Source organism: Anolis carolinensis, chromosome 3 (genome assembly GCF_035594765.1).
Source record: "Anolis carolinensis isolate JA03-04 chromosome 3, rAnoCar3.1.pri, whole genome shotgun sequence".
NCBI lineage: Eukaryota > Metazoa > Chordata > Lepidosauria > Squamata > Dactyloidae > Anolis > Anolis carolinensis.
Genome location: NC_085843.1, coordinates 206,665,107 through 206,685,829, shown reverse-complemented (window position 1 = coordinate 206,685,829; position 20,723 = coordinate 206,665,107). Strand labels below are relative to the sequence as shown.

At 42.3% G+C, this 20,723-nt stretch overlaps 1 protein-coding gene and 1 long non-coding RNA gene across 5 annotated transcripts in view; one reads left to right on the top strand and one right to left on the bottom strand.

The window, feature by feature from the left end:
* The window catches only part of ccnj (cyclin J), a 19,299-nt gene extending 11,739 nt beyond the window's left edge, over positions 1–7,560 (bottom strand). The window contains exons 1-2 of one of the 4 annotated variants that reach the window (XM_062976140.1): positions 7,542–7,560; positions 3,008–3,136 (exon numbers count right to left, since the gene is read on the bottom strand). In XM_062976140.1, coding sequence (XP_062832210.1) covers positions 3,008–3,076 — 69 coding nt within the window. In that variant the 5' untranslated portion in view covers positions 3,077–3,136; positions 7,542–7,560. Of the gene's footprint in view, positions 1–3,007; positions 3,137–5,186; positions 6,759–6,907; positions 7,220–7,264; positions 7,286–7,541 lie in introns of those variants that run through there. The other 3 variants (XM_008116762.2, XM_008116761.3, XM_062976141.1) reach the window with 3 other exon arrangements.
* On the top strand, positions 7,285–20,723 carry LOC107983237 (uncharacterized). Its single transcript, XR_001730676.2, has 3 exons — positions 7,285–7,377; positions 18,209–18,279; positions 19,089–20,723. It is a non-coding gene; the product is annotated as an uncharacterized LOC107983237 (long non-coding RNA).

Sequence of the window (20,723 nt, the reverse complement as noted above, 5' to 3'; positions counted from 1 at the left end):
GATGTGATTGGAGCAACTTTGCTTCCAAATTTGTGAAACTAATGGTATACTGTAACTCAGGCATGGGCAAACTAAGGCCCGGGGGCCGGATGTGGACTCCTGGGTGCTTACCTTAGGGCCTTCTCATTTTTCTTGTTCTCTTGGCATAAGGATTTGGTGGCCCACCACATCCTTATGCAGAAAGGACAAGGAGGAAGGCACGCAGCAGCTGAGAGCCCTCTGGAGTGCTCTCAGCCACTGCATGTCTCACCCTCCTCTCAGCATAAGGACAGTGCGAACAGCCCTGTCCTTATGCTGGGGGACGGTTCGAGGAAGGCATGCAGACATTGTGAATCCTCTGGAGTGCTCTTGGATGTCGCCTGTCTCACCCTCCTGCTGAGAGGACAGCCCGAAGATAAAGGGAGGTGTATTGGGGAGGAGGATCGGGGCAGTTGCCACATGTCTCATTTTCCTCCCAGCATAAGGATGGGGTGAGCAGCCCCATCCTTATGCCAAGAGGACAACTTGAGGATGACCCGGGCCATGGCCTGCACCCTCCTGGCTCTCTCCCTCTCAGGTTCATCTCACCCAGCCTGTACCCGGCCGCCCTTCCTCCCAGCCCTCCCCTCCCAGTGTGGCCCACAATGTGGCTCCAAGGCAAAAAAGTTTGCCCATGCCTGCTGTAACTCTATCCTATGAGCGTCCATGCATCTACACTGTTGAACCAATGCAGTCTGACAACACTGTAACAGCCAGGACTCAGTGTTATGGAATTGTAGTTTGCCAAGCCACCAGTATTCTTTGGCAGAGAAGACTAAGACGGTTGTAAAACCACAACTCCCATGATTCCACAGCATTGAGCCATGGCAGCAATGGTGTCAAACTGGATTATAATTCAACACTGCAAATGAGTTCAGTGCATTGCCAGGTAACTGCAAAGGACTGCAACCAGTTTCACACACAGTGAGGTGCACTGAAACTGGCAACGCAAGTTATCAGAGTTTACTTAAACATTATTAAGTTTCAGTGTCAGAACAAACTTTCAGTTCATGGGATCATGAGCCTAAAACAAAATCCCATTAAATTCAGTAAGTCTTGTTCTTGATAGTGCCCTTAGGACTACTGTTCTGGACTTAGTTGCTCCACACACTCTCAAGCTGGATCTACACTGCCAAATAATGCTGTTTGCCCCCAGTGGCGCAATGGGTTCAACTCTTGTGCCAGCAAGACTACTGATCAAAAAGTTGGCAGTTCGAATCTGGGGAGCGGGGTGAGCTCCAGTCTTTCAGCTCCAGCTTCCTATGCGGGGGCATGAGAGAAGCCTCCTACAGGACGGTAAAACATCAAACTTCCAGGCAAGGACAACGTCTTTGCAGACGGCCAATTCTCTCACACCAGAAGCTACTTGCAGTTTCTCAAGTCGCTCCTGACATGAAAAAAACCCTGCATTATTCGGCAGTGTAGATCCAGCTGTAGAGGAAGGCAATGGCCAATGTCATATTGCCAAGAAAACCCTGTAAATAGGGCTGCTACAGAAACTCAAGAAACACAGCAACGACTGGGTTGCTGTGTTTTCTGGGCTGTATGGCCATGTTTCAGAAGCATTCTCTCCTGATGTTTCACCCACATCTATGGCAGGCGACCTCTGAGCATGGATTTTTAATCAATGACTATTGCTAACTTTATTTTTTGCTAATTTTTTCAAATTTGATACTACAGTAGAGTCTCGCTTATCCAACATTCTGTATTATCCAACGCAATCTGCCTCCTGCCCAGGTCCACAGCTGTTTCTCTAGGCAGCAACGCGCAGTGGGTCAACACGCCCAACAACAACATAAGTGCAGTCACACTCCCAAACAAGTGCCAGATTTGTTGTAAAACATATTTTGGTGCTTAATTTGTAAAATCATAATGTAATATGAGGTTTAATAGGTTTTTCCTTAATCCCTCCTTATTATCCAACATTTTTGTTTATCCAATGTTCTGCTGGCCCGTTTATGTTGGATATGTGAGACTCTACTGTATATTCAATATTGATATACTCTATTTTATATGTGGCACCATGTGTGCTACTTGTAAGCCGTCCCGAGTTCCTATGGGAGATGGTGGGGTATAAATAAAAGTGTATTATTATTATTATTATTATTATTATTATTATTATTATTATTATTATTTCTGCCATAGATGTGGACAAAACGTCAGGAGAGAATGCTTCTGGAACATGGCCATACAGCCTGGAAAACACAGCAACCTTTTGATTCCAGCCGTGAAAGCCTTCGACAACACATACAACAACAACTAATAAAAACAAAATATTCACCATGGTGTTATGATTTGAAAATTATAGTAGAACTCTGGAAACCAGAGTTTAAATTCCTATTTGGTCACAGAAACCTGCTCTGTGAGCATGGGCAAGTTACACTCCCTCAGCATCAGAGGAAGGCCATGGCAAACCCTCTGTGATCAAACCTTGCCAAGAAAACCTAGGTACAGGACTACCTTAGGATCATCAGAAATGATATGAAAGCACACAACAACACAAAAAAGCAAACAGATGTAACCAGTCGGTCCGCTGTCAGAATGAACACAGACAGATAAACCATCAAATCCCTCTGAAAATACTACAAGGCTGAAAGTTTGGAAGCGACCGAAAGGTCAAGCCTTTCCTTGTGCAAACTAATTTTTCAAGGCTTGGGAAACAAAAGAGGTATGAGCCGCTGTGTCCTTTGATGTCCCCGAAGCATGGTGGGAGAGGGGCGAGGTGGGGAGAGAGAAAAAAATAGAGTCTGGGCAGCTGTTTCCTCCCTGTGTCCCACTTAAAGAAGAGGAAAGGAAGTAGAAGGAGGAGGAGAGGAAGAAGGAGAAAACAAGGAGGCAAGGAAAAGGAAAGACAATGAAGATGAAAGGAAAAAGACACCCAAAGTGACACTCAACTTTGAGTCTGGCAGCCTAGAGCTAATCAAAACTTTCTGATCTGGTACGAAACTTCACCAGGGACAGAAGGGAAGGTTTTGTGCAAGGGGCTTACCTTGTAGCGGAGCGCTTGGTGGATGTCGGCGGCCAGCTGTCCTTTCCACCACTGCCCCTCCAGCTCCATGGGATGTGAGGCAAGGCGGCCGGCAGGCAAGCAAGCAAGAGTGGGCGGCAACTCCGAAGCCTGCAGAGAGAGAAAAAGAAAGGGTGGAAGTTGCTCAAAAGGAGGCAGCTCATCACTCCTCCAATACCAGGCCTGGCTTTGCACTCAACTAAAAGCCAACCCCACTCTTTTCTCTCCGATTCCCCCTGATTCCTAAGGACCCCACCTCTCTCCGGGGAAAGGAGGGATCTGTAGTTGGGGCCGCAGCTGATCCCACTCACTGCATGTGAAGAAAAAGAAGGAGGGGGAAATGGGGCAGCCAGTTGCTGCCTGATGTAATTTTCCTTTACTTCCCAATTCCCCAGTGAGAGTTTCATACAGCTGGGGTTAGATCCCAGTAAACTCCCCCACCCCCAAATACACATACCCTGCAGATACCCAAATCTGGGGATGTTCAAGTCCCATTATACTATGTAACACACTTTTCGTAGATGGGTTATAAATGTAATTTCCTACTTGGTTCTATCATAAAAACATGGAAAAACTTTACCTACACTGAAAAAACTTTTTCAGCAGGACACCCTGCAGCACATTTTTCTATAGCCTTTCAATGAATAACTCCCAATAATAACAATAAACTTTATTTTTACCCCACAACCATCTCCCAAAATTGGCTCAGGGTGGCTTACAGAGCACTAGTAATGTAACAATACACACAGTGCACTAAAATACAAATACAGTAGAGTCTCACTTATCCAACCTTCACTTATCCAACATTCTGGATTAGCCAACGCAGTCTGCCTACCCTGTTTTCCCTAAAATAAGACATCCCCAGAAAATAAGATCTAGTAGAGGTTTTGCTGAATTGCTAAATATAAGGCTTCCCCGAAAGTAAGACCTAGCAAAGTTTTTGTTTGGAAGCATACCCGCTGAACAGAACACCAGAGTATGCAGGATCGGTAAATGTATGTACCATAGATGGTTGTACATGGAAATGTTAGTAACAAGAAATTCTTGACAGGATTCTCAGTTTGTCTGGTTATGCTGGTTTGTGATGACAACTACTGTACAGTATATAATAAATGTTCATTTCTTTGTTCAACAATAAATGTGAATTCTTCTTCATGGAAAAATAAGACATCCCCCTGAAAATAATACCTAGAGCATCTTTGGGAGCAAAAATTAATATAAGACACTGTCTTATTTTTGTGGAAACACGGTATTAGTAGTCAGTGTTTTCATAGTCAGTATTTTCAATACATTACAATGTTTTGGTGCTAAATTCGTAAATACAGTAATTACTACATAACGTTAATGTGTACTGAACTGCTTTTTCTGTTGATTTGTTGTAAAACATGATGTTTTGGTGCTTAATTTGTAAAATCATAATGTAATTTGACTTTTAATAGGCTTTTCCTTAATCCCTCTTTATTACCCAACATTTTCGTTCTGCCGGCCTGTTTATGTTGAATAAGTGAGACTCTACTGTACATAAATACTAAAGGTAAAAACATAATTTACATCATCAATACATAAAACAATAACACAGTAAAATAAATGAACCCTAAAATAAATATCAATAAAATACCACGATAATTATGGACATAAAATAAATAGCAACCAACCAGTCATATAAAGTGCTTTCAATGAAGAAATCACTGGGTCTACATTTTTTTCTCCCTAGAGCCTCAATCAATTCAACAGTTTGTTGCAGCCACAAAAATGACGTTTCTGGAGTAGGACAACTACTTTAAAAGCAAGTTTATCACAAATAAACAGGAAATAACACTTGCAAACCAGGAACGTATTTTTTTTCCAAATTTTGTTACATATTATAGTAGGACACCAGATCCTGTTTGATCTTGGAAGCTGAGAAGGGCCAGCTCCGGTTAGTACTTGGATGGAGCCCAGGTGTTGTAGGACGTATTTCAGTGAAAAGTACTAGTCAAACCATCTCTTGGGGATTCCTTGCCAAAAGAAATCTTATTGAGGTTTTCCTTTTTGGGGTGCATCTGAAGGCAGTTTGACACCATTTTAACCACCATGGCTTAATGCTTTGGATAATCCTGGTTCGAATCCATGAGATGGGGGGAGCAATGGTTTAAACCTTTGTGCCAGCTGGTCCACTGACCTGAAGGCTGGGTTGCTGACCTACAGGTTGCCAGTTCGAATCTGTGAGACAGGGTGAGCTCCCGTCTGTCAACCCTAGCTTTCAGGGACATGAGACAAGCCTCCCAGGAGGATGGCAACATATCCGGGCATCCCCTGGGCAATATCTCTGTAGACTGCCAATTCTTTCACACCAGAAGCTACTTGCAGTAAGTTCTCAAGTCGCTTCTGACATGATTTTAAAAAATCCTGGGATTTGTAGTTTGGTGAGGCACCAACACTCTTTCCCAGAGAAGGCCAAAGACCTTGTCAAATTCCCTTGACTCCATGAGATTGACAGCCAAGGCAGTTCAAGTAGCATCACGCTGCATTCCTTCCCATGTCCCACCTAAAGAAGGGAAAGGTGAAAAAGAAGAGGAAGAAAATGTGGGGAAGGAGAAGAGGAAGAATTGGGTCCCTTCTACACTGCCATAGAAAATCCAGATTATCCACTTTGAGCTGGATTATAGGTAGTAGTGTGTATTCATATAATCCAGTTCAAAGCAGATCATGTGAATCATTGGTTTTGCTCATCTGTATTGTATGGAAGTGCACAAGGAGCCTTGGAGGAGAAGAAGAAGAAGAAAAAGAGGAGAAAAAGGTGGAAGAGGAAGAAGAAGAAAAGAAGCGGAGGAGAGAAGAGAAAGAAGAACTAAAAGAGGAGATAAAGAAGTGGAGGAAAGTAAGAAGATAAAGAGGCGGCGGAGGCGAAGAAGAGGAGCTGGAAGTTGGAGAAGAGAAGGAGAAGAAGAGAAAAAAGGAAGAAGAGAAAAGGAAAAGGAGGAGAGGTAAAAGATAAAGAGGGGGAGGTTAAGAACAAAAGAGGAGGAAGAAGAGGTGGAAGTTGGAGGAGAAGAGAAAGGAGAACTAAGAGAAGATAAATAAAAGGAAAAATGGTAAGTGTAAGAAGGTAAAGAAGAGGCAGAGAGAAAGAAGAAAGGAGGATTGGACGAAGAGGAGGTGGAAGTTGAAGAAGAGAAGGAAAAGAGGAGAAAAAAGAGAAAAATAAAAGGGGAGGAGGAGAGGAAGAAGAACTAAAAGAGGAGATAAAATAGAAGTGCAGGAGGAGGGGAAAAGATAAAGAAGAGAAGAAGAAGAGGAGGAGGAAGTTGGAGAAGAGAAGGGAAAGAGAAGAGGAAAAGGAGACAGAGAAGGAAAAGAGAAGAAGAGTAAAAGGAGACAGAGAAGGAAAAGGGAAGAGGAAAAATAAAAGAGGAGATAAAGAAGACAGACGTGGAGGAGGAGAGAAAAGTGTAAAGAAGAGGAAAGTAAAAAGAAAAGAGGAGAAGGAGGAAGAGAAGTGGAAGTTGGAGAAGAGGAAGAAAAACTAAAAGAGAAGATAAATAAGAAAGAAGAAGTGGAGGAGGAGAGTAAGAGGAAAGAAGGTGGAGGAAGAAAGGAGAAAAGGGGGAAGAAGAGAAAGAGGAGGAAGAAAGCGAAGGAGGGGGGAGGGTGCTTTGGGGAGGCCCGCGTCCTTAAAGGGGAGGTTTCTCGCTCAAAGGGGCGCGACAGCTGACCTCGGAGGGTCTCCTTCCTTGGCAGGAGACCCCCGATCGGGCCAGAAAAGAAGGGGGAACAACGGCCGGCTGTTTCTCCTCTTCCTCCTCCTCCTCGAGGCCCGTCGGGAGCCTCCCCGAGAGGAACAAAGGGCCGGGCAGAGTCGGGAGGGAGGGTGGGAACGAAGGAGGGGATCCCGCCGCTTACCCGGAGCCCGCAGCGCCGCTTCCTAGTCGCTGTCCCTCGCGGGGGCCGAGGCACCCATTCCCGGTGCCGGAGCCCAAGGCCTGCGGACACAGGACTCCGCGGCGGAGGAGGAGGAACAGGCGCAGCGCCGGCCGCATCCCGCTGCCATCACCGCCCCTGGCCTTCCCCGTCCATTGTGGAGCCAGGGCTTGTATACAAAGACCAGGAGCCCCCAGACATGCGGCCGCGCCTCCGCCAATCGCCGCCCGCCTTGCCGTTCCAAGCTGGACACGCCCTCCAATCCCAGCGCCGCATGCAAAACGGGTCAGGGGAGGGGAGGGGAAGGGAGAGAGAAAAGAGGCACCCGTTTCTTTTTACCCGGCTCAGGAAGTTTTTGGGCCAATCGGAGCGCCGTAGCCGCTCAGGCTTCTTTCGGGAAGAGGTGGAAGAGGAGCATCACGTGCTCAGGTTTTGCGCAAGGAGGGCTTAAGGTGTGTTCCCAGCCCTAGATTCCCACCTGATCCTGGAAGCTAAGCAGGGCTCGCCCTGGTTACTATTTGGATGGGTGACCGCCAAGGACTAGTCAGGTGCCGTAAGCTATATTTCAGAGGAAGGGATGAGCCCCTTTAAGTAACTTAAAGGTTGGGTTGCTGACCTGAAAGCTGCCAGGTTCGAATCCCACTCGGGGAGAATGCGGATGAGCTCCCTCTATCAGCTCCAGCTCCATGCGGGGACATGAGAGAAGCCTCCCACAAGGATGGTAAAAACATCAAAAACATCCGGGCGTCCCCTGGGCAACCTCTTTGCAGCCGGCAAATTCTCTCACTCCAGAAGCGACTCAAGTTGCTCCTGACACGAAAAGAAAGAAAAAAGAGGAAGGGATTGGCAACTTTACTTCAACCAGCTTTGAAGCTGCAAGGCCTTTAAATACTAATCAAGGGCCCCTTCCACACAGCTGAATAAAATCCCACATTTTCTGCTTTGACCTGGAATATATGGCAGTGTGGACTCAGAGAACGCAGTTCAAAGCAGATATTGTGGGGTTTTCTGCCTTGGGTTATATGGCTGTGTGGAAGGCCCAAAGTGGCTAATTGCAACATTCACACTTGCCTCAAACAGACAAGAGTTCTTTCTCCCACCCTGGACATCATTCCACATCATTCCCTCGCTACTTTGCAGATCACCTTTCGCGGACTTGCTGCTTCGCATTTTTTTAAATACAGTAGCGTCTCACTTATCCAAGCTAAATGGGCCGGCAGAATCTTGGATAAGTGAAAATGTTGGATAATATGGAGGGATTAAGGAAAAGCCTATTAAACATCAAATTAGGTTATGGTTTTACAAATTAGGCACCAAAACATCATGTTATACAACAAATTTGACAGAAAAAGTAGTTCAATACGCAGTAATATTATGTTGTAATTACTGTATTTACGAATTTAGCACCAAAATATCACAATATATTGAAAACATTGACGACAAAATGCCTTGGATAATCCAGAACCTTGGATAAGTGAGACTCTAAACATTAAAATAATAGTATAAATCATAAAAGAATATTATAAATCCCTCTTTCTACTTCCTTCCTAAGGAGAAGCCGAAGGAAGGAAGGAAGGAAGGAGAAGCCGAAGGGAGAGAAAAGGAGGCTGAAGCAGATTTGTTTTCGCCTCACAAGGCAGCGGCAGACAGAGACTCTACTTGCCAGTGAGCTTGTAAACAACACAAATATAGCGTCCCTACTTCGCGGATTTTCACTTTTCGCGGGTGGTCCTGGAACGTATCTAGTATAAAAACATGAACCTCACTTTACAAAACCTCCAAGGTTCATTTACTGATTTCCTTAAAATTAATTATATTGCCGATGATGTCGATAGAGTCAGACAAGCCAACGAAGCCAGAATACAGAGATATTTCCCAATTGGAGGTCTATTAGCTGTATAAAGACACCTACTCCTACTCCTCTCATATGCTAAAGAGCAAAGGTGTTTTTTTAGTTGTTTATGTAACAAAGTTACAACTAGACAACACTATGTAACAACTAGACAACAGCCATTAGGAATACAGTGTTCCCTCACTTATCGTGGGGGTTACGTTCTAGGACGTTCTGCGAAAAGTGAAAATTCTTGAAGTAGGGACACTATATTTGTGTTGTTTGCAAGTAGCATCTCTGTCCCCTCCTTGCCTCTCAAGTACGTGCATGCGTGCTCCTGCCGCTGCCTTGTAAGGTGAAACCAACGCTACTTCAGCCTCCTTTTCTTTCCCTTCCTTAGGCGGCTTCTTAGGAAGGAAGTAGAAAGAGGGATTTATAATATTATTTTATGATTTATACTATTACTTTAGTGTTTATTAAAAACTCGTGAAACAACAAGGGTGCAAAAAGTGAACCGCGAAGTACCGAGGGAACACCGTATATCAAAACTCCTGCATCCACGGGTACTGATTGTACTATGTAACAAAATTTGAAAAACAATGTGTTCCTGCTTTGAAAGTGTTATTTCCTGTTTAATTGTGTGGTCCTTATTTTGAAAGTAATTGTTATACTCCAGGAACTTTGTTTTTGTGGCTACCACAAACTACATTGAATTGGTTGAGACTCGAGATATTCATTGAAAAACAATAACAAAATGTGCTGCAGGATGTTCCACCAAAACAAAATTTTTGCAGTTTTATAGAATCATAGAGTTGGAAGAGACCACATGTCTAACCCCCTGCCATGCAGAAAAGCATAATCACAGTACCCCTGACAGATGGCCATCTAGTCTCTGTTTAAAAGCTTCCGAGGCAGGGAATTGCACTGCTGAACAGGTCTTACAGTCAGGAAGTTCTTCCTCATGTTCTGGTAGAATCTCCTTTCCTGTAATTTGAACCCATTGCTCCAAGTCCTAGTTTCCAGGGCAGCAGAAAACAAGTCTGCTCCCTCTTTCTTATGACACCCTTTCACATATTTATACATGGCTATCATGTCTCCTCTTAGCCTTCTCTTCTGCAGGCTAAACATGCCCCTTTCTTTAAGACACTCCTCATAGGACATGGTCTCCAGACCTTTGATCATTTTAGTTGCCCTCCTCTGAACACCTTCAAGCTTCTCAATATCTCTTTTGAACTGTGGTACCCAGAATTGGACACAGTATTCCAGGTGAGGTGTAACCAAAGCAGAATAGAGAGGCACCATGACATCCCTCGAGGTAGGCACTATACTCCTTTTGATGCAGCCCCAAATCTTACTGACTTTTAAAGCTGCTGCATCACATTGTTGGCTCACGTCCAACTTGTTGTCCACAAAGACTCGATCTTTTTCACATGGACTATCATTGCTTACACTATTGCATAGTGAAAGTAATGGTATTCCCCATAGTAACCTATGGCTGCAAGAGCTGGACCATAAGGAAGGCTGAGCAAAGGAAGATAGATGCTTTTGAACTTTGGTGCTAGAGGAAAATCCTGAGAGTGCCTTGGAACGCAAGAAGATCCAACCAGTCCATACTCCAGGAAATAATGCCCGACTGTTCACTGGAGGGAAGGATATTAGAGGCAAAGTTGAAGTATTTTGGCCACATCATGAGAAGACAAGAAAGCTTGGAGAAGATCATGATGCTGAGGAAAATGGAAGGAAAAAGGAAGAGAGGCCGACCAAGGGCGAGATGGATGGATGGTATCCTTGAAGTGACTGGCTCAACCTTGAAGGAACTGGGGGCGGCAACGGCCGACAGGGAGCTCTGGCGTGGACTGGTCCATGAGGTCACGAAGAGTCGAAAACGACTGAACGAGTGAGACGACGATCGTTGAGCCAGGCATCTTCCATTCTGTATCTTTGCATTTCATTTTTTCTGCCTAAGTGTAGTATCTTACATTTGTCCTTGTTGAAATTCATTTTGTTAGTTTTGGCCTAGCTCTCTGATCTGTTAAGATCATTTTGAATTCTGATCCTGTGCTCTGGAGTATTAGCTATCCCTCCCAATTTGGTGTCATCTGCATTACACTTCTCCTATTTTTTCTTCTTGCTGGCACTGTTTGCAATTGTGCCTTCAATATCTCACGTTTGTCTAGAATGCATGTTTGACTTTTTTTTAGTCTCACCCTTCCTTTGTATCACAAACTCAGTGAAGAGAACTGAGGTGACAGGGATGGAATCCTTTTGATCCCACCGCTGCCACCAATTGAAGAAGGCTGAGGTGACAGGGATGGAATCCTTTTGATCCCACCGCTGCCCCCAATTGAAGAGAGCCCAATTTGTGGTACTCAACTCAGGCAGGGGAAATCTTTGTCTTTAAATCCCACTGCTGCCTCCAATTCAGGAGATGTGTGCACGTGTGAGAGGGAGGGATGGAGGATGTGTGAATGTATGACAGGGATGATTTAGTGGATAAGGAAGGATAACGGAACTGATTGGGTTTAAATGAGTAAAGATGGTAACTTATATAGGAAAGTACGGTAACTTATATAGATAGGTACGGTAACTGCCACCAACGTGAGGTAACAGGCTTACAGAGAGGCAAGGAGACTTATCTTTATGAACAATAACAAAATTCAAGTTTATTTTTGGTACATAAGCGTATGGTTTCAATCAGTAAACGTTCCGGATCTTAAGTTACAATGTAGTCTTTCTTGAATGGATATTTCTTAAATAACTTCTCTTCAACACAGTATACTAAACTCCCCTGGTCAGCTTATATTCCCAGCCTTTCCCCTGAGTGACCATAAGCTGCCGTCCTTAGCTGATTTCCACAGCTCCTAATCTTTCCAAAACCTAACCACAACTGTCCTTTTTTTTAAACCCTCACAGCAACTCAACTTTTTAAAAGGGAATCTGCTCCAACTGTCATCTTAGCCACGCCCCTTTTCTCCCAAGGGAAGCTGTGTTACCATGGCAACCTACCAAATGCTGCTTCCAGCTAGTTTCCATGCTAGGCTTTTCCCTGCTAATATACAACTCTTTTTCCTCTTTAACAAACAAACAAATAAAATCATATCAACAATCTCTGTTTTACACATAACTTCTCTACACTCAGGATCACTCCCACTTAAGGACCCCACCACTTCCACTCCATTACCAGATCCTCAGTGTTGGTTAGGATCAGATCCAGAATAGCTGATCCCCTTGTTGCCACTTCTACATTCAGGACAGTAAAATTGTCTTCAAGGCAAGTGAGGAATTTGTTGGACCTCTACTCTTGGCAAAGTTGGTTTTCCAATATCACAGAAATTGTGACTATATTTTCTTTTTGCATGTTTGGTCATCTAGTCAAGGAAGGCTTCATTCACTTCTTCCTTCTGGCTTGGAGGTCTGTAATAGATCCCCATAACCACATCTTTTTCAGTCCTTATTCCCTTAATACTTATCCAGATGCTCTCAACCTGGTTTCCAGGATTGGAGTCTTGCATTTCTTCACATGTGTAAATATTTTTGACAAATGCTACTCCACCCCTTCTCCTGTTTGGTGTATTTATCTGAAATAGGTTATATGCCTCCATTGCTACGTTCCAGTTATAGGACTTGTCCCACCAGGTTTCAGTTATGCCTATTACATCGTAACTGTTTTGTCATGCTAAGAGTTCCAGCTCATCTTGTTTATTTACCATGCTCTGGGCATTAGTATAAAGACATCTAAGCCTGTGGGACATTCCTTTTAGCTGTTTATTTGAGATTTTTGTCCTCTTGCTGCTTGGCACTTGTCATGTTTGTCCAAATCTTTTTTTACCCTTTTGTCTGTTCACTCTGAGCCTTGATAAACTGCAGTTACTAAGGATAATGTCACCCTCCCATACACAGCCTAACTTAAAGTCCGCCTGATCAGGATTGCCAGTCTCTGAGTTTAATAAATCTTTTCCATGTTATGATAGAACCAATTAGGAAATGACATTTATAACCCAGGAATGGTAATTGTGTTCTATAGTGAAATCTGGCACCAGATCCTGTATTATCTTGAAAGCTAAGCAGGGTCGACTCTGGTTAGCACTTGGATGGGAGACCACCCACCAGGTGTTGTGGACAATATTTCAGAGGATGGAACTCGAAAAATGACTTCAGAATATTCCTTGCCTAAGAAATCTCAATGAAATTAATGGGATCACCATAAATCAACAAGTAACTTCAAAGCACCTGCACACACATCTAACCATGTTGTCACCTCGTTCCCCCCCCCCCCCCCCCGAGCTCATCATCTTTAATATAGTAATTTCTGCTCATGCTGAAAGTATCTATTTTCCTTGAATTTAGCTAGGACTTATCTTAGAGAATTTTGTTTCACTTTGTTTTTGAAAAAGATATGAAAATGTGCAAACCATGTATTCTAGACAAAAAGAAGTTGAGGTTTAAAAATAGGAACGATTTCAGAAGAAGGAGTTGGGAAAATTACATCTTTGAGTATTCCTTGCCTAAGAAAACCCAGTGAAATGCATTGGGTTGTCATAAGTGAACATTTGTGGTATTTTGGTGTAGGAAATTATGAGGGTTTGGTCTTGTTCTTGGAGCTATTGAGGGTTACCTAATGGATTCTCCAAAAGAAATTAAACCCTTTGTCGCAATTACATCTTTTGTGATCCTTCCTGAATGGGGGTTGTCTGGACGGCCTTTTGCATTTTACTGGACTACCTAATTAATTTGTAGTCATAAATAATTAATCCCTAGAATTCATAAACATCGTGCTTTGTGGCTTGGTGCAAAACATGTTTAATTTATGATTATTAATTATCCATCAAATATTGGACTATTGCCTATGGTCTGCAGAATTTAAAAAAAATATTCTGTACTGCAGTAAAAAAAACCTTGGGATGTCATTCTGCGCACTGATCAGAAATAGACTGTATAATAGACATAAATATAAATCCTGCAGGGATGTATAGGGTTGCATCTGCACTATAGAATTACAGTAGAGTCTCACTTATCCAACACTCGCTTATCCAACGTTCTGGATTATCCAACGCATTTTTGTAGTCAATGCTTTCAATATATCGTGATATTTTGGTGCTAAATTCATAAATACAGTAATTACTACATAGCATTACTGTGTATTGAACTACTTTTTCTGCCAAATTTGTTGTCTAACATGATGTTTTGGTGCTTAATTTGTAAAATCATAACCTAATTTGATGTTTAATAGGCTTTTCCTTAATCCCTCCTTATTATCCAACATATTCGCTTATCCAACATTCTGCTGGCCCGTTTATGTTGGATAAGTGAGACTCTACTGTATTGCAGTTTGACACCACTTTAACTGCCATATAGTTTCACAAGGCCTTTAGCTTTCTCTGCCAAATATTGCTGGTGCTCAACCAAACTACGAACCTCAGCATTGATCCATGGCATTTAAAGTAGTACCAAACTGCATTAATTCTACAGTATAGACACACCCAGAGTGAGTGACTGTCCCATGGTTTTATGAATTGTATGGCCCATATTCAGGTGGGATTTCACAGGTCCTAAATTACCACTCTGACCATTTTATATCATACTATTAGCAAAATCTCCATCGAGAATTTTGTTGGTTACTATGATGTTTGGGGATGGGATTTAACTCTTTCTTCCCTTCCACAGTTTTCTCAGGGGAGAAAAACTGTGCTGCTATTATATTTGAGTGAGATACGTAGCAATGGCCAAACATATCTAGAAATGCATTGCAAATAATTGGTGGAGGTAGCAGTGGTTGAGACAGTGATAAACCTGGATTTATTTTGGCAAAGCTTTTCAAAAGCTTAACACGGAAACAAAACTTGCTGCTTTTGAAAGGAATGTTCTTTTACATTTAAAAATAAAATGCTGCATGTCTTACAGTAGAGATAGTATTTAGAGCTGTCTTCTTGAAAGTGAAGTATGGTTTGGCAATGCTTAGTTTATGAACTTTTGACTTAGCACCCTTCCTTACAGTCATATAACCTAGAATATCAAAGCAGAATAACCCACAATATTAGCTTTGAACTGGTTTATGTGAGTCCACGTTGCCATATATCCCAGTTCAAAGCAGATAATGTGGGATTTTATTCAGCTGTGTGGAAGGGGACTCTGTAGCATGTAATTGAAGGAGAAACAACTACTAAACTCTATAGAGCCAGATGAAGCAGACAGAGATGACAGATGTGAGAAAACGCAAAATGATTCTCGCTAAATGCCTTCTAGGAATTTCCTTAGCATATATTATATTACTTTGCTTGCACTGTTGACACATTTAGGGCTGAGTAAGCACTATGTGTCTGGATCTTATAATTATCTGGACCATATAAAAATCTGTGGGAACAGAATGTCTCAGCTTAGCGCAAATGATCTTCACCAGGGAAGTCTCCAAAAAGTGATTACAAGATCAAATGTTCTATATTGCATCCGTAGGGCAGAAGCAATGCAGTTTGACACAACTTTAACTGCCACGGCTATGGCATCGAGGAAGTTGTAGTTAAAGTGGTATCAAAGCTGCATTGATTCTGCCGTGTAGATGCACCCTATTGAATTAGGTAAATGAAGTAAACAGATAGCCAGCTACTACTTTGGACTAAAGCTTCCAGAACTCAACAAACAGCATGAAGCTGCAGCCTCGTAAAGTACATTTTCATGTTATAGCCAAGATATCAGTGGGGTAGCCCAAAAAAGCATTTGCATCCCAACTGCCAGGCGGCATGAGAAAATTTGGGGGAAAAAGGAACAGATGGCAGATAACTTGGAACTTCCTAGAGATATGTGTGCTCAGGTGTTGTGATGGGGTTGAGGCATGAAGCTAGTAAAACTCTGAAACAAAAGAAAATTTCAAGGGAGATTACAATATGAGATTGCTGAAGTTAGGGATTTTTTAAAGGGAACTGGTGCATCTCCACTGCAGAATTACAGGTAGTCCCTGAGTTGCAAATATCTGACTTACAAATGACACCTTTAGTTAAGAATGGGGGTGAGACAACAGGAAGCAAGAGAAATCTATCACTAGGAAGGGAAATTCAGTCCTGAAAGAGTTATCAGAGGGAAAAAGTGTCTCCACTGAAGCTTCAACGCCAATCCTTGTTTCCACCACAAGCCAAATTCTTCAAAATCAAATGATCACAGGGACAGAAAGTGCAGTAAAAGCTTCTGAACAGGGGCACAGACAGGAAAACAAACGCCACAGGAAAACAAACCCTTCCCTATGCTATCCAACAGCGCTCCATGCAGTCATGCCGGCCACATGACCTTGGAGGTGTCTACGGACAGCGCAGGCTCTTCGGCTTAGAAATGGAGATGAGCACCAACCCCCAGAGTCAGACATGACTGGACTTAACATCAGGGGAATCCTTTACTTTTACCCATATGTCAACTCTATTGATCCAAAAGGCCTATTCTTGTTATTAAGATTTTGTTACTGTTAACTGACTCCCCTTGTGCCAGGGTGTGTTAGCAGCTGTTTTATGCATGATTAGACTGTTTCCATTGAATTCCTCTGCTTTTAGGCACCTAAAATTGTGGATAACATCCCAGTAATCTGATCAAGAGTTGCTTCCCCACTGGAAAGTGAGAGTATGGAGAAAATGATAATTGCATTCCGTCTGACATATGCTTCATGATTGTCTGCCATGCATAGATTTTCTGTCCACACAGTGCTTTGCCTCATATATGGGTATGCAAATTGGTATGATTGGCAGTGGAATGAAAAACTGCCTGTTCAGGAGTTTTCAACCCAAATGAGAAAAAGTCCTTTCTCATCTGTCTAAAGCTGCAGTCTTCTTAGGGCCCTTCCACACAGCTATATGTTCCAGAATATCAAGGCAGAAAATCATGCAATATCTGCTTTGAACTGGGTTATCTGAATCCACACTGCCATATATTCCAGTTCAAAGCAGGTAATATGGGATTTTATTCAGCTGTATGGAAGGGGCCTCAGGACCATGTATTGCTGGAGTCTACCTTGTAGGATCTTGAGCATTACCTTACTGGCATGTGGAAATAAGTGTCACTGTATGAAAGTTTGAGCATTCTTAGCATTTCCCTTTTTTGTTATGGGGATATAAGTTGATTTTTCCCCCAACATAATGGCAATTATTTTCCATATTCACTGGCATATTTTTTGTGTGTCAGGAGCAACCTGAGTTGCTTCTGGTGTGACAGAATTGGCTGTCTGCAAGGGAATGCCCGGATGTTTTGATGTTTTTACCATACTTGTGGGAGGCTTCTCTCATGTCCCCGCATGGAGCTGGAGCTGATAGAGGGAGCTCATCCGCGCTCTCCCCGGGTGGGATTCGAACCTGGCAGCCTTCAGGTCAGCAACCCAACCTTCAAGTCACAAGGCTTTAATCCACTAGGCCACGGGGGCTCCTATGCTGGCATATGACATGCATCACATTGACAGCAGCCTATTTCAAGATTTTAAACAGTTCTGCTGGGATCCCATCATCTCCTGCTGCCTTGTTATTAGCAATGCTTCTTAAGGCCCGTTCAACCTCACTCCTCAGGATGTCTGCTTCTAATTCACTCATCCTACTGTTAAAGCTATTCTCAATATTATCCTTCCTATACAGATCTTCTGTATAGTCTGACCACCTTCTCTTGATCTCTTCTGCTTCTGTTAGGTCCTTGTGAGCTTTGTTTTTGATCATATGCATTTTTGCCTTAAATTTATCTTTGATATTTCAAATTTTCTGGAAGAGGTCTCTTGTCCTTCCTATTATATTGCCTTCTTCCACTTCCATGCATTGCTTGTTAAAAAAATAGTTCCTTATCTCTTCTGGCTAACCTTTGCATTTAATTTGACATATCTCCCCTTATCACTGTTTCCTTTTGCTTTTCTTTTTTCTTGGGCTACTTCCAGTGTCTCAGCAGACAACAATCTTGCCTTCTTGGTTTCCTTTTTCTTTGGGACGTACTTTGTTGCCACCTCCTGAACAATGTTGCCGCTTTCTGAACAATAAAAGACTACTACTGTGTAATATTTAATTTCAAATTCAGTTTCAGGGAATTTCGGGTTGCGTTTTAAAGGGAATGTCTAAGTAGCATCTAGACAAAGGGGAAAAAAGCTTTACATCGTAAGAAAGGAACTATAAGAAAAAATCCTGTGGGTGCTATTGTGAATTTGTAAAAGGAAATGTCTTTTTTTTTTTTTTTACAACAGAATGTATTATATGACTGTAAATTCAAATGCTAATACAGCAGAACACAACATGCTCTATTTAAATTTGTTTGTCTAGGATTTTTTTGTATGTTGCCCTTTTTAATCAGAGCAGATTCAGCAAATGCCTAGAATAAACAGCATAGTTGCTTCCTTGGAGAACAAATGGAATATGGATGTGACTTATAAGTATGTATATATATTCACTGCATGGACACAGACCATTGAAATAGTGAAACAAATAATCTATTGCTCTCTTTCTTTCTAGATTGAGGATGGAAACATGAATTAAACAGACAAGCATTAGTCTTGGGTCAGACCTGGTCAGGAAAACATGTGGTAATTTTCATCAAAATTGTTGACAGACTTTTTAGGAGTCCCATAGGCAGCAAGACAGAGGTTAATACCTAGTTAGGATCTGGATTTTTGCTTCTGGGGCTGTTGACAATTTAGTTTAGACTTTATTAAATATGATATTTGGGTGTTGAATAAATGATACTATACAGTTTCTCATTTATTGAAAAATGTACCTTGTGGGTCTCAGCTTTGGTAGAATCAGAGCTCTAGTTGGAAGTTTCTGGGGCCTTTACACACACCCATCTAACCCAGAATATCAAGGCAGAAAATCCTACAATATCTGCTTTGAACTGGGTTATCTGAGTCCACATTGCCATATATTCCAGTTCAAAACAGAAAATGTGGGATTTTATTCAGCTGCATGGAAGGGGCTTGGGAAGGCCATCTAAAAAATGATTTTTACAAACTCTGGAGAGAATGGTATATATATGTATGCAGCTGCAAAGCCATTGAGATTGGCTTACCACAATTCAAATGTGGTATTTGTTTTCTAGATTGAAATCTAAAGGCAGTGGAGTTAAACTATTATGTCCAAAGTTTTAAATTACTTAGTTTTGCTATGACTTGTAAAAGCTTTGAGTCCTAGTGACCTAAATACTTATTGGTTAGAGTCAGCCAGAGCCATCAAAGCAATCCTTGAATGTGAAGTCATCACTTATGACAAAACTGTCATTTCAATGAGTTGAACTATGAAAAAGATTCAAGTTGGTCTGCATACAAGTGTAGGGATCACAGGGCTACCTTCAAATGGCATTGTACATCAATTCCATCTCTTCATTTACTTTTTGTAGGGTCATCATGGCATTTTGGTTTGAGCACTGAATTGTGATTCTGGAAACCAGAGTTTGAATCCCTGCTTGGCCATGAACCTACCGGTGGTGCAGTGGGTGAAACTTTTGTGCCAACAGGACTGCTGACTGAAAGGTAGGTGGTTAGAATCTGGGGGAGAGAGAGGATGAGTTCTTTCTGTCAGCTCCAGCTCCCCATGTGGGGACATGAGAAAAGCCTCCCACAAGGATGGTAAAACATCAAACATCCGAGCGTCCCCTGAGCAACGTCCTTGCAGATGGCCAATTCTCTCACACCAGAAGTGACTGGCAGTTTCTCAAGTCGCTCCTGACATGAAAAAAAATCTACTAGAGGATGATCATGGGCAAGTCACACACTTTCAACCTCTTTGCAATGGCAAACCTCTTTTAAACAAATCTTGCCCAGGAAATCCTGTGACAGGGTTGCCGTATCCCAGAAATAACTTGAAGATACATATCCAGCACATTAAAAGTCATAAGAAATCCAGGAAAGATTTGGGACAGTTACAACTGGAAAGGTTGTTATTTGGAAGCAGTTCCTGCTCTTTGGTAATCTTTGGAGCTTGATGAAGTCTGCCTGCATAACATGAATCTCAATGGGAGGAATTTGGTGTTGGCTGCGCAGCTAACAACTACACAGTCGAACTATTGCGGAAGCAACTCTGTCCTGGAATGCAATATCTATCATGCTGAACTGGAGCCAAAATATCTAAGCAGGTAATAGAGTAAGTACAGGCAATCCCCAAGTTGCGAACAAGATAGATTCTGTTGGTTTGTTCTTCAGTTGAATTTGTATATAAGTCGAAACAGGTACTTAAAAAAAATGTAACTCCAGATATGTGTGTGTGCGTGTGCGTGCACACGTGTGCTTTGGATAAGATAGGGAAGAATTAACAGCTTTGGTGAGAAAGCTTCACTAGAACCCCCTTTCCCCATGTAATCTTTTTCAGGAGTGAATTTCCCTTCCGAGGGGTAGATTTATCTCAATTCTGGTTGTCTCACCCCCATTCTTAACAGTGAGTCATTTAGAAGTCAAATGTTTGTAACTTGGGCTCTGCCTGTACAGCTGTTTTAATAATAATAATAATATAACAACAACAACAACAACAACAACAACAGCAGAAAGATAATAATAATAATAACAAATATACAGATACTGTGGGACTTCCGAATCCAGACTGACAAAGTTCTGGAACACAACACACCAGACATCACAGTTGTGGAAAAGAAAAAGGTTTAGATCATTGAGGTTGCCATCCCAGGTGACAGTCGCATTGACGAAAAACAACAGGAAAAACTCAGCCGCTATCAGGACCTCAAGATTGAACTTCAAAGACTCTGGCAGAAACCAGTGCAGGTGGTCCCGGTGGTGATAGGCACACTGGGTGCCGTGCCAAAAGATCTCAGCCTGCATTTGGAAACAATAGGCATTGACAAAATCACGATCTGCCAACTGCAAAAGGCCCCCCTACTGGGATCTGCACGCATCATCCAAAAATACATCACACAGTCCTAGACACTTGGGAAGTGTTCAACTTGTGATTTTGTGATACGAAATCCAGCATGTCTATCTTGTTTGCTGTGTCATACAATAAAATAATAACAATTACAACTTTA